This window comes from Polistes dominula, unplaced genomic scaffold (assembly GCF_049000335.1).
Source record: "Polistes dominula isolate Pdom_NZ unplaced genomic scaffold, Pdom_raw_medaka contig_21, whole genome shotgun sequence".
NCBI classification, from domain to species: domain Eukaryota; kingdom Metazoa; phylum Arthropoda; class Insecta; order Hymenoptera; family Vespidae; genus Polistes; species Polistes dominula.
This window is the reverse complement of record NW_028301061.1, coordinates 4,541,485-4,555,069: the sequence shown is the minus strand read 5'-3', so window position 1 is coordinate 4,555,069 and position 13,585 is coordinate 4,541,485. Positions and strand designations below refer to the sequence as shown.

General features: G+C 28.0%; 1 protein-coding gene across 2 annotated transcripts; it reads right to left on the bottom strand.

Moving 5' to 3' along the window:
* Nucleotides 1–3,233: 3,233 nt before the first annotated feature.
* On the bottom strand, nucleotides 3,234–6,399 carry LOC107065068 (cytochrome P450 4C1-like). Of its 2 annotated transcripts, none has more exons than XM_015318385.2 (12): nucleotides 5,944–6,399; nucleotides 5,691–5,797; nucleotides 5,492–5,582; nucleotides 5,042–5,224; nucleotides 4,893–4,962; nucleotides 4,678–4,804; nucleotides 4,484–4,553; nucleotides 4,274–4,386; nucleotides 4,124–4,192; nucleotides 3,841–4,015; nucleotides 3,567–3,743; nucleotides 3,234–3,480 (listed from the first exon to the last, which is right to left on the bottom strand). In XM_015318385.2, exons 2-12 carry the CDS (start codon nucleotides 5,790–5,792, stop codon nucleotides 3,317–3,319), a joined length of 1,341 nt encoding a protein of 446 aa, XP_015173871.2. In that variant the 5' UTR covers nucleotides 5,793–5,797; nucleotides 5,944–6,399; the 3' UTR covers nucleotides 3,234–3,316. The 2 variants fall into 2 exon arrangements, with proteins under 2 accessions (XP_015173871.2, XP_089032280.1); XM_089176154.1 differs by having other exon boundaries at nucleotides 5,871–6,390.
* Between the last annotated feature and the right edge of the window lie 7,186 nt (nucleotides 6,400–13,585).

The following is a 13,585-nucleotide window of genomic DNA, read 5'->3' as shown; positions in this document are numbered from 1 at the left end:
CCATAAGAAACAAGAACTTTATGGTAGCCAAACGAGGTCGCTTACGTTACGGGACGAAAAGAAATTTAAGGTTTTCGAAAACAAAGTTCTTCGTTAATCTTCGATGCAAAACGCGATGAGGAGGAAACGGGCGAATGAAGAAGACTCCGTAACGTTGAAATACATCGATTGTACAATAAACCGAACATTATCAACGTCGTAAAATCACGCTGATTAAGATAGGCTGGTCATGTGGCGCGCATGGGGAAGGATCGAACGGCGCACAAAATATATTGGTCGGTATATTAAACGGAAAAAGATCACTAGGTAGACCGAGACGTAGATGGGAGGATAATATTAGAAGGGACCTGAAAGAAATAGGATACGAAGACCGCGAATGGAAGAATCGCGCTCAGGGACGGGACTAATGGTGGGATTTTGTATTTGCGGCAATGAACTTTCGAGTTCCTAACGCCAATTAATAATAATAATCGAACTTATAAAGTAACTAATTTTATTAATAAATAATTTCTAGAACAATTTACCTTTGGTTGCGTTTTTTTCAGGTTTATAATTAGACTTACGCAGTAGCTCTCAACAACTTTTACCATAATTTGTATATTGGTCTACCTGAGTAAATTGAATATCTTGTTTAGAGGATTTCCAATGTGATAATTAAGAAATAATGAAAAGTTAATGTACTTCTACGGTAGCGAGATATTCGTATTTGAATCGTTTCTATCTACTCCAATTTTTTTTATCGAAACATTTGATTCACGATAACTGCTTATTACCACAAATCTTTTGTAGACGATAAACTTTATATTTATTATTTTTTATTATATTCAATTTCTATGAAACAGATTCTGCGATAAGCTTATGAATTAAAATATCATGAAATAACATAGGCAGCAGAGATAAGGTATTGTTTATGTTAATAAAAAAGGGTGGAAAAATGGTTTTAAAGGAGTTTTATTATTTAATGATGGTTACACATAATTACGGTTACATTCTTTATTACGCGCCGGTTACACTCCAAGCAATCTACTTTTGTTACATTATACCATACGACAGACGACGACGACGATGACTGCTGCCAACACCCTGCAGCCTATATATTTCTCATACTTACAACAAAGTCGCTGACACACTTCTATCAGCATTCTTAGTAATCCTTATCACATCAGCATTCTTAGTACCCCCGAGTAAGACAATAAGCATAAATTTATCTTTTAAATAATATTCCAACAGTTTACCTAAATATTAAGAAATTCCAAAGGGCCATCAATTCCCAAACTATCTCAATGATCAAAGAAACATATGGTGCGATAAAAACCCTTTATACAGTGTCGAGCCCTTTGAAGGTTTCTGATTCATATCTAAGCACGTACGATACCATAAAAGGAAATAACATTTCGATATTGTAGATCACGTTTCTTTATGCATTGTTTCCCTTTCCCAAAAACATAAGATTTTCCTTCGGGAGATCCTGGTAGGTGGACCCTCCTACTATTGGCCAATAAGTCCCATTTACGTTCTTCCCTCTCCAAAGGGGTGTAAGTAACTTATGTATAAAATAGACATGAATGCTCTGAACAGTCAAAGAAATGTTCTCTTCTTACGTAAAGTGAGTTTCAATTTTAAATGTAAATGAGAAAATAAATAATACAAAAAAATGTATAATTCTTATAACGTTTCAATACATATAAGAAAACATGAAAACATGAAAAAATGAGAAAAACACACACAACTGTCTTGTATTAATTTATTTATTGTAAGCATTTATAAATACCAGTTTGCAAATATTTACAATTTATCATTCATGTAATTTATTATGGCCGAAATTCCTCAACTAAGAGTTCTCTGGCAATTTGTTTATGCTATGAAGTGGAGAATAAAGGGTTAGGTTAAGGTGTAAAATAAAACACGTGATTGAGCCAACCAAAGAAACAATGCCTTTTTTATTGGCTCGTCAGGGAAAAGCCTTGCGGCATAAAAACCCTGGATGTTACTTGATTATACAATAAGAATGCACCACGTGGCGTTACCACGAGGGAAAATACCGTCGATGTGAAATATATATATATATATTGGAAAGATCTCACCTCTCGCACTCCGCAAATATAGCGATCACAACCTTAAGGGTTGTGATGTTGAACGGGCTCACTTTCACGAGTCTTGAAGATTCGGATATTCTTCTCGTTGTCCTTTGTGAATTCTTAAAGCCTCTATAATCCCTCAAGATGTGTAGTCGTAGGCGTCCGGTGAAGAATAGAAAGAATGCCCCTTTGTACTGTCCCAGCAGGACGTACATACTTGGGCTATGAGAAGTGGGGATGCGAGAGGCGGGGGTAGCTAGAGAAGCGCTTCGATAGTTACTGGTGGTTGATCGATGCTCACAGTAAGTATCGATCTAGAATTCTAATCGATGGAAGCGGATGCGCGCGAGTTTCGAATACCGCTAATCACCGTACGATCCTTTCGGATCGTACATAATTATTAAAGTTAGAAGAAATAAATTGATTCCTTCGATTTTGTATTGTGCTAATAGAAAATTATTCCGTAAACGTATATACGTAATACTTTTTACGTACATACTTTTAGCGTTTACTACGTAAAGCAATATATGTATATTCCTATTACATTATTTACTATCTTCTTTTATATTTTTTTACTATCTGAAAAAATTCATGAAATATTAAAAAATTGGACATATCCTTGTGCATTATTCTATAAATAGTTCTTATTAATTTTAATTATTCGAGAAAAAATGCATAGTTCTTTCAATCTTATTAAAATGTTTATTTAATGTTTTAGAACAATTTAAGTTGGACCGCGTGTTTTCAAGTTTTTAATTAGAATAACGTAGTAATTCTCAACAACTTTAATAGGAATTTATATATTGTCCCACCCGTGCTAGATCCGTACTAAATTAAATATTTCATTTCAAAAATGTCACATGAGATAATGAAGAAACAATGTAAGTGTAATTCTCATTGGCGAGACGTTCAAGTCCGAATTGTTCTTATCTATTTTAATCATATTCTTAAGTATCGAAAAATTCGATTCACGATTTAATCAATTATCGATTACATTCAAACAAGATGTAGACAATTTACACGATATTTATAACAACACTGACTTTAATAAATAGGTATAAATATAAAATAATAATATAACTCAAAATAATATTGTATATTTCATAGATAATAACACAAATACTGATATTCAAAATAAAAATTGAAAATGTTACATATTTAAAATTTATTTTTTATTAAAAAAATTAATTATTACAATTGTTTTATTCGGAACATAGTACTGACAAAAATAATAAATATTAACGTCTGATAAATCTCAAAAGTATAGTTTCAGCTGGTTTCATAGTAATGGAAAGTTTTACGTCAACATTTTCAACTGATACTGGATTATCTATTTCAACAGTAAATTTTCTCAATAAACTAGCAGCTATTGTTTTCACTTGTGCCATGGCAAATAATTTACCTAAAAAAGTCATATTAAAAAGACATATACTTTGGCAATAAAAAGTTTAGAAACTAAATAATAAATGCATAATAATGCGCTCTTACCTATACAAACTCGTTTCCCAGAACCAAATGGAATGAAACACTTCGGATCATAATTTCCCGGAAGAAAACGATCAGGATTAAATCGTAAAGGATCCGTCCAATATTTACCCTTTCGGTGCATAAAATATGTCGAAAAAAACACTTCAGTATTTTGTGGTACTACAATGTTGTCGTTCACTTCATATAATAATTAAATACATATTATTATTACATAAAACATTAATTTAAATACTGGAAAAAAAATAAGAATAGTATTTTTTGTGTATATGAATACCTATTATATCGCTATATGATGTTCGTCCAAAAAATGGAGCAGGAGGAAAAAGACGAAGTGTTTCTTTAATGACTCGTTCCAAATAATACAGTTTCTTAGTATCATCGTATGTAATTGGATCATCATTCTCATTGCTTGAACCGTACATATCGTACAGCTCCTTGTAAACTTCATTCTACAATCAAAAATGACAAATAAATAACACAAGTTTTGTATAAAAATAAATTTGATTTCTAAAAGATTATGATAAATTTGATAATGCTTAATGGTTATCTTTATATACTTGAACTTCCGGAAACGATGCTAGCATCAAAAATAAAAATGCAAGAGTTCCAGCAGTAGTATCACTTCCCTAAAAAATAATAAAAAATTGTAAAGAACAATTTATAAATAAAAATAAATCTTATCTAATCTAAAAAAAAATTAAACTTACAGCCAAAATAAATGTCTTTATTTCATCACGAATATTCGCCTCCGAATATTCTCCGGTATTGTAAAATGATTCAAATAGTACGTCAAGAAATGGACTCGTATTTTTTACTTTATCTTTAAGAAAAATGACAAATTATTTATTATTATTATCAAAGGCATTTATCCATAAATACATTACTAAAAGAATATTTTTGGAAATGATTATTCTTACTCGAATATGGACCATTTCCTTCACGGGTAAATTTCTCTTCCTGTATTGACTCTTTCTTTTTCCTTATAATCTTAACAAATAAAAGTTATATATAAATATATATGAAGTATAAATAAAATATAATTTTTCCTAAAACTGTATTATATAGTTACAACCAAAAAAATTGGAACAAACAGTTATTTTTTTATTCTTACCTCGTTTGTTATATTATTAAGGTATGCGAGATTTTCATCTAACCGCTTTCCTAAAGATGAATTCTTAAATATAATATTTGGGTACAACCACAATTTTGATATTCTTTTCATAGTCACATCTATCCCACTGAATAAAAATAAAAGTTAATAAGAAGACAAATATAAAGTTATACTATATTATATTATAAATATAATAATTTTCTTTTGATTATTACTCTGTCAGATATTTATCAAGTTTGCAGTCTGGCATATTTAGCAAATTTAGATCAGATTCCAATAGGCTATCTGTCAGTATACAAAAAAATTTGTTATAGATTTTTACATATCTTGATATTTTAAAAATTCTAGAGTTTCCAAGACTCACCAAATATGATGTCCAACGTACATAAATGTACGTAATGAGAGATATCTACGTTCTTTCCGTTACTAGTTTCTAAAATGTTTATTAGCCTTTTTGAATTTTTATTCAATGACTCCATATAATATGAAACCATTTTGGAATTGAATTTCTGATCTAGTATTCTTCGATGCATTTTCCATAATGACGCTTCAAATAAGAAAATATTTTTTACTTTTTTTTCTTATTCTATTTTTTTTTATATATTATTTAGTAAAAAATTAGGGAAAGTTATATCTTCATATAATTATTTACACGCTTGGGTGTGTAGACGATTTATGTAAACGTAAAAAAAAACCAATTATTACCAGCAATATTTTATAAGAAATATTTAAAACATACTTAATTATACTTTGAATTTATGGTGGTAGTTGTTCGGTATTAATTAAAAAGAAACCATGTGAGCTTATCATTTACCTGGCGCTGTAAATAATCCATCGCCTAAGGAATATTTTATAAAGTAATTTAGGAAACTTTTCTCATCAATTTTTGAGCTTTTTAAAATAATCTGAAAAATAAAATAATAAATTGTTATAATTAAATACGAAATAAAAAAAAATATTACTTGATTTAATCGTTTGTAAAAGAAGTGCAGTAAATTTAAAATAAATCTTACTTCAATATTTTCAGGATCATCGAACACTAGAATTAATTTTGATCCTATCCAGAGTCGCCAAGGCGAAGAATAGATTGCGGAGTATTGTATTAATTTTTTCATTGAATCTAATGTTAAAACAGATTCATTCAATAAAAATGGTATAAATGTATATATTAGAAATATGAAAATAAAATATACCTGTCAAATCACCAAGAAATAAATGCATATTTCCTATAAGAGGATAAGCTTTAGGGCCTGGAAATTTTCTTACCATGTTATATTCTCGAAATTTATTTATTAAATATTCAATTACGTAGAATAATAAAATAATTATTATTGTTAAAACAATAAAGTATGCAATGTATTCCATGTTGAATTGAACAAATTCGAAATAGTACAAGTTATTTAATTCATTTAAAAATACTACTTTGCTTCTGTTTGTAAGTAAGGGATAATTACAAAAATGCTACTCAAAAGTAAGTTCCTTTGTACTTCGCGTCTTTACAGAAACTAATGATGAGTAAACGAGCTTGAGCGTATTTATAAGATACCAAGACTGCTCTTTGTCCATATTTTTATAATACTTTCAATACGTAAGAGTGATATGTCATTTTAATTACCAATAAGAAGCTATTTTTTATAGATTTATTTATAAGATACCAAGACTGCTCTTTGTCCATATTTTTATAATACTTTCAATACGTAAGAGTGATATGTTATTTTAATTATCAATAAGAAGCTATTATTTATAGATTTAAATTTTTATCTAAGCTATTATATATATATTTAGATTTTTATCTAAGCTATTATATATATATATTTAGATTAGATTTTTTAATTATTTTTGTATTATATATTTTAGATTTTTTTATTATTTATAGATTATTTAGATATTTATTATGGGCTACAATGTATTTAGTTTTTTCTTAAAGAAGCCTTTTTACTTTACATTGCTTCTACTTGTTACTGTAATATGCTAATAAAGTAGTTTAATGCTAATGCTAATAAGCTATGCTATCGATAAAGATGCTAATAAAGAAAGATAAGATTAAGGGGACATGTCACCTTCGAGTGCAAAAAAAGCGGTTTTTTTGTGAATTTTTTTACAGCTAGTTTTATTAATATCAATACAAATTTTTGGTATATTTAAGTTATATATCTGAACTATATTTACAATTTTTTGTGTGTAAAAATATTGTAAATTGTATTGTCTGTGGCCACTTTTCTAAGAGTCCAAAAAAAAAGGTGATTTTCAGTTGCCCTCACTGGCAAAAATTTGTTCATCAGAAACAAAAAACTGATTGTTATCCTTTAGTAGAGATGTTGGCGCAGGGAATGAACAAAAGGAAATTTTGATTTTTTAATTTTTTTCAAAATAGTCGACTTTTTACGAAAAAATTGACATTTTTGCAGAAAAATCGCCGAGTTTTTGAGAAAAGAAAAAAAATGGGCATTTTTTCGAAAAATCCTATCGATCATTCCCTAGATACGTGTATCTAGTATTACTGTACAAAATTTGGAAAGGATCGAATAAATGGTCTGGACGCAGCTAGGGCAACTGTTTTAAAAACGCGAATAGGAGAAATTAACGTTTAAAGTTTTGGATACTTACTTGGAGCGCTACAGCGCGATCCGTTTAAACTACTACAGTTTCGTAAATAATGGGCGGATCTTTACCAAAATTTGAAGAAATATTTTTGAAATAATATTCTTTCATAAAATCGAAAAAAAAAATCGATTTTTTTGTTGACGTATCCCCTTAAACAAGTCTGTTTTTCAATATTTTATAAATGGTGTCGTATAGTTGTAGGTATTAAAGAAAAAATACATAATTTTTCGTATCTAATTAAATTTATAAATTAATGAATTTTATTAATAAATAATTTTTAGAACAATTTACATTCGGTTGCGTATATTCAGGTTTATAATTAGACTGACGCAGTAGCTCTCAACAACTTTTACCATAATTTGTATATTGGTCTACCTGAGTAAATTGAATATCTCGTTTAGAGGATTTCTAATGTGATAATTAAGAAATAAGGAAAAGTTAATGTACTTCTACGGTAGCGAGATATTCGTATACGAGTCGTTTCTATTTATTTCTTTTACATACAAATATCCTTGTTTCCCACGGAGCCCAGATAACAGGAGGACGAGCGCAATGATTTAGAAATCTACGAAAATGACGGGACAGATTTTTGCCACTAAAGCGCGTTAATGTAACTAGGATCAGGTTTTTAAAACCTAGTTTATTGTCACGAAAATGTAACTATTGTACTCACGCGTTAAAGCATAAAGAAAACATTTTTTGAAGTGAACATTTTTTATATTTAAAAATGTTTCTATTTTATTCAAAATTAGTATTAAATTCTTATTTCGCAAATATTAAATTAAATAATTATGAACTACATAGAATATATAATAATTGTATTGTCTGAAATATTAAAAAAAAAAAGGATTACTAGATACATCAGAGAAAAAGAACTAGAGAAAACTGTGGAATAAATAAGGAGCAGCTGACAAATGCCATTCAAAAGCAAAGTAAATTACTAAAATTTTTTTATTTTGCTTCTTTATAAAATATATTTGATGCATAAAGACAAAATATGTCTATTAAATTGGATTTTTATATGTTTTTATGAAAAATATCCAAAGAGATGTACTGACATGCATATATGAAAATTATATTACAAATTATGATATTTGCGTATTTAAAAAACTTATAGTAATTTTTCAATAAAATAAAAACATTTTTAAGATGTTGAACGCCCAGCGTGAATCGTTGGAGCTTACCATGGAGCTACAATCTGAGACTCGTAGTGTACACAGTTCGATTAGCTGAGAGAGCGATACAATTCAATGCATTTTTAAGATTTTTCGTTGTTCAGATCTTTATTTAGACGAGAGTATTTAGAAAGATAAGTTTGTGGTCCAAAAAATAAGGACAAGATATGTTATAAATAATAAGGGTCTCGAAGTGTGATAGGCTACAGTGTTTAAAAAACATTTCTAGAGAATATCCTTATTAGATCTTTCATTGCATTTTACCAGAACCTTCGTTAAGTCCAGCAGTATTTTCCAGAAGTTTTTCGTAACGTCTTTATTTCATCTATCCTAAAATATTTGTTATATAGCGCAAGAATGTAGATGAAAACGGGAAAACGAAAACCATACTAGCAAAAAAAATTATATAACTGAGTTTCAAAAAAAGAATTTTTTATACTTACTTTGTTTACGACGAATTATATTTCCTTTGATAAACATTCTACCATTTTGTTGATTATTTATAACTATCGCATTCAGCATTCCGTTTTTATTGCTTGAATTGTGAAAAGTGCACTTTTTATCAGCTATTTCATCCTGAGACCATACCGGTGACCTTTCTTATATATAGTAATAATATTATAATAAATAAATCCTACAATTATCTTACTCTTAAAACTGTCCATTCGTCTCATTCTCTCGAAACTTAGATTTTTGAAGGTTTCACTTGTAACACGTGTGATATTTTATTTTTCAAATCACTCCCATTCTAAAGAAGTTTTTACTTTAAAATCAAAACAATTAAATATAAATATCACAATAAAAACTATAAGTATTCCAAACTCAAACTAACCACAGCCGTTAATACATACTAAAGATAAACATGGCTGCGAGATGCAACGGAAGCTGTCTTCCCACATTTTCAGCCAGCAATCTACGTGGCGCGTCCCTCCTATAGGGTCTCTACTTCGGCTTCCCCTACCATTACTTCGCACAGAGCGGATAGATGTATATATTTTGATCTCTTTTTCCCTTTTTAGTGACGTAGTCCGTTACATTCGTATATTATCGCCCCTAGCATTCGAGTATTCTCGCTTGTTACAACGCTTACTTGCGTTTCATCCGTTTTTAAATCACCCTGATTCTAAAGAAGTTTTCACTTCATAAAGAGAAACAGACTTTGAATTCTTGCCTGATGATTTTCTACTAATCGCAATTGGTAACGTATAACCCACAAATGTACAAAGAGATCACATGGATGTATTGCCACGGGACTTACGGTAGAGCACCTTGTGACAGTAGCATAATACGATACCGATCTAACTAGACTCAAACAGAGAGAGAAAGAATGAAAAAGAAGGGACGGTAAGACAAAACCGATAAACACACAAGAGACAGTAGTATTTATAAACTGGAGGGGGAGGAAGAGAACGTGCGTGAGTGAATTAAAGAGTAAAAGAGAAAGAAAAAAGAGAGAGACAGAACAAGAGAGTTGGAGGGAGAGATAGAAAGAGAGACAGAACAAAAGAGTGGGAGAAAGAGAGAGAGAGAGAGAGATAAGGAGATAGATAGTGAGTGAGAGTGAGAGAGTGAAAAAGAGAGTAAGAAATATAGTTTCACAGAGTGAATAAAAACTGCTAAGCAAAGAGACGAAGTGTAGTGGTATTAATAAAAAAAAGGAGGACAAGGAGAGAAAAATATTCTGTATCGGTAATAGTGAGTAGTGAGTGCAAACGATGAATGTTTAATAAACGATAACATGTTAATCTTATGTTGTTGTTAATGTTTATTCAATCGATTTGAATTACCGTAGATTTCTTAAGTTTTATTGGAATCACGAGTATACTCGAGTCTGCACAAGCAAAAAAATCATGTATTTTTTATATTAAAAAATTATTATGGTCATCATATTAAAATTAATGATTATAATTGATAGTATTTACCCTTATTTTAATTTTGTTTATTTGTAAGTCCTTGTAAGTGAATAAAAAAACAACAGATTCTTATTCGCATAATAATAAAATTATCTTCACATTCCACACTATGTAGGAACTTTCTTAGGGACATTAATATTAGAACTTGAATTTAATGGTTGTAAGTTTCGAGTGAAGTAATATAAAAAATATACATGGTTTTAATTATCAATAATTACAAATATATGTGGCTATTCTAATACTATAAACATTAATTATTACTTTAATAATTAATTTTGTTACTCTAAATATTATTACATATATATATTACATATATGTATGCATATATACTTTTATTATAATTTATTTATATTATATATATATATATTAATTTTTTTCTATGTAAAATCTCTATATAAAACAATTTCCATAATAGATAAAGAAATAATACTACCAATGCATATTTCTGGCACAATGCTGAAAGATAAAAAATGTTTAGTATTCTAATTGACAGTTAAAACCTATCAGGGTTAAGTTGTAAAGGATATTTCCCATATTTTTCGTTTCGACGAAGTGAAAAAAACAAGAGTTCACAAATATAATTTATTTTTGTATTTTTGCATCCTAGCTCACTTAAAAAATTAATATATGTATGTAATTACTACTCGAAATAATAACGTAAATTGTAAAAATATATTGTATATACAAATATTTATTCAGTATTTGTACGAATATCTTGTATATCTTCACATACATTTCGTGCAATAAAAGCACTGGGGAAAAAAAGACGAAAAGTCTCTTCGATCACTAAATCCAAACATTTCATATTATTAATATCTTCGTATGTAATATGTACATCTTCAGGATCGGTTAATCCATATATTTGGTAGAGCTTTTCACATGCTTGTTTCTGCAGTTTAAGATGTGGAAAAAATGATTCAACGATATTATTAAAATATGCTTTGTTTTCTAAAGACAGTGACAATGAATGTAGTAATTGAATTTTACTTGTACCTACTTGAATTTTTGTATAAGTAGCTAACATAAGAAATTCAAAAGAAATTATACCAGCGGTTAAATTGCCTCACCAAAAAAATATAAACAGTAATTTTTTATATATTAAAATATTAAATAACATTCTTTTCGCTCATAGAATGATTTGACTATAGTGTTAAGAAATGAAAAAGTATTTTTTTATTCATTCAAAAAAATAATTATATAGTATTTTGTATTCTTCTTCTTCTTCTTCTTTTTCTTTTTCTTAGTATTGTTAAGAAAATTTTATTGCAAACATTTGAATAAAAATAGAATTTGATAATTAAATAGTTATTCTTACTTGCATCTTATTCTTTTAATTCTGCAGTAATTTTTTTTTCTTGCGTAGATTCCTTTATTTTTTTTATTATAGTAACGAATATAATTTATATGTATAAATATATAATATATGTATATATATTTAAAATAGTTACATTATAATATATGTTAAAAGTTATACATACATATAAATATATCTAAGTATTATAAATTTTTTTTGTTATAATAGAGTATTTATGTAAAATTAGATAAATTAAATAATGAATGTTGTGTTTTATTCCTACCTCCTAGGTGATTTTATCAAGGTTTGCTAAATATTTTTCTTCTCGTTTTTTAAAACTGCAACTGTATAAATAATATCCGGAGTAAATAAGATTTTATTAAAATTGCATTTGTCAATACAAAAAGAAAGTAAATATTTATAAAATTTATTATATATATATATATATATATATAGAAATTTTTTAATTTTCTTGTTTTTTCCGAAATTTTCTAAACTTTCACAGATTTCCAAATCTTATCATAAATCGTATCTAAAGTATAAAGATTTACGTAATTGGACCTTTTTTTCTTTTTTTGATAGAAATATTTAAAATTCTAGCTAATATTTTTAAATGTTTTACTATCTGCTCCATATTGATACAAAAAATTGATTATTTGAATATTGAATTTATGATTTTTTGATAAATTATTCATGTTGATGCCTTGAATAAAGGAAATTACTACATTTAAATAGGTTTATGTAGTTTTCATTTCGATATTTAATAATTTGAATATCTAGAATTAAAACTCATTTATATGACTATATTTTACATGCAGTTATGGACAGGTTATATAAAAAAAAAAATATATATGTATTTACGCAGCAATTATCTTAAAGATATTAATAAATCAACTCTTAAAAAGACGTAATAACAAACATATAAAATGAACGAAGACATATAAAAACCGACAAAAAATTCATAAACATCTTAACAACAATGTATTTTCTTAACTCGTAAGAGATTAGCATATAAATAAAATATATTATGTAGTTTTTCTGGAATAATTAAAGTTGATTGCCGTGATTATGCAATTAGGTAAAAACGAGTTGTATTATTCTTAAATACTTATAAATATATCTCTTGCTACTCGCCTGGTTTTTCTCTCTGAAATCAAGTAGAAGAAGAAAAAGATAATAAAACTTTATCGAAAATAGGTTATGGACATTACAATGATTTCGTTCCATCTTACATAGATGTTGATTTCATGCTGTTGTAGTACCAAATCATTAAAATAATTTTAACGAAGAGAGAGTTCATAAGGTTGCTTCGATTTTTTAGAAAATTCTATTTTCACTAATGTATCTGTAGATTATCACAGAGATTATTTGTGCAATGAAAAATATACCCTACACCTAACTATAGACATTCTACTAAACTAATAACACATAAGACAAAAAAATATTTTTATCTTCCATATTGTAAAAAAAAACTTAACTATTGCAATGTTTTAAAAATTCGTAAAACTATGTGAGTGAAATATAATAAAAGTTTTTCTCTATCTCTTAACAAAACATAATATGCAGACATTCATATTCGCAATGAATGATCGAATCCTACAAAACGTTTTTCCCTTTTTTTAAAGCCTTTTTTGAGTAGAATCTTAGTTTTTGTGTTTATGGGACCCGAAAGGGACTCTATATGCATATTAAGTTATAACATCCTTGCATTTCGTCATCCCTCTTAATCACTACTTCTAATCACGTACGTATAAGTTTTTTATTATTATCTTCCTGACAACTTCTTATTTAGTTGCTTATTATTTGTCTCGTATAAATATTTGTATTTGATAAAAGCCATTCTCATTACCGTAATAAAAAAGAGTTGCGATTACGAATTTGGTTAGCAATAAAATCCTTCGATTTTCGTAACTACTCACGGT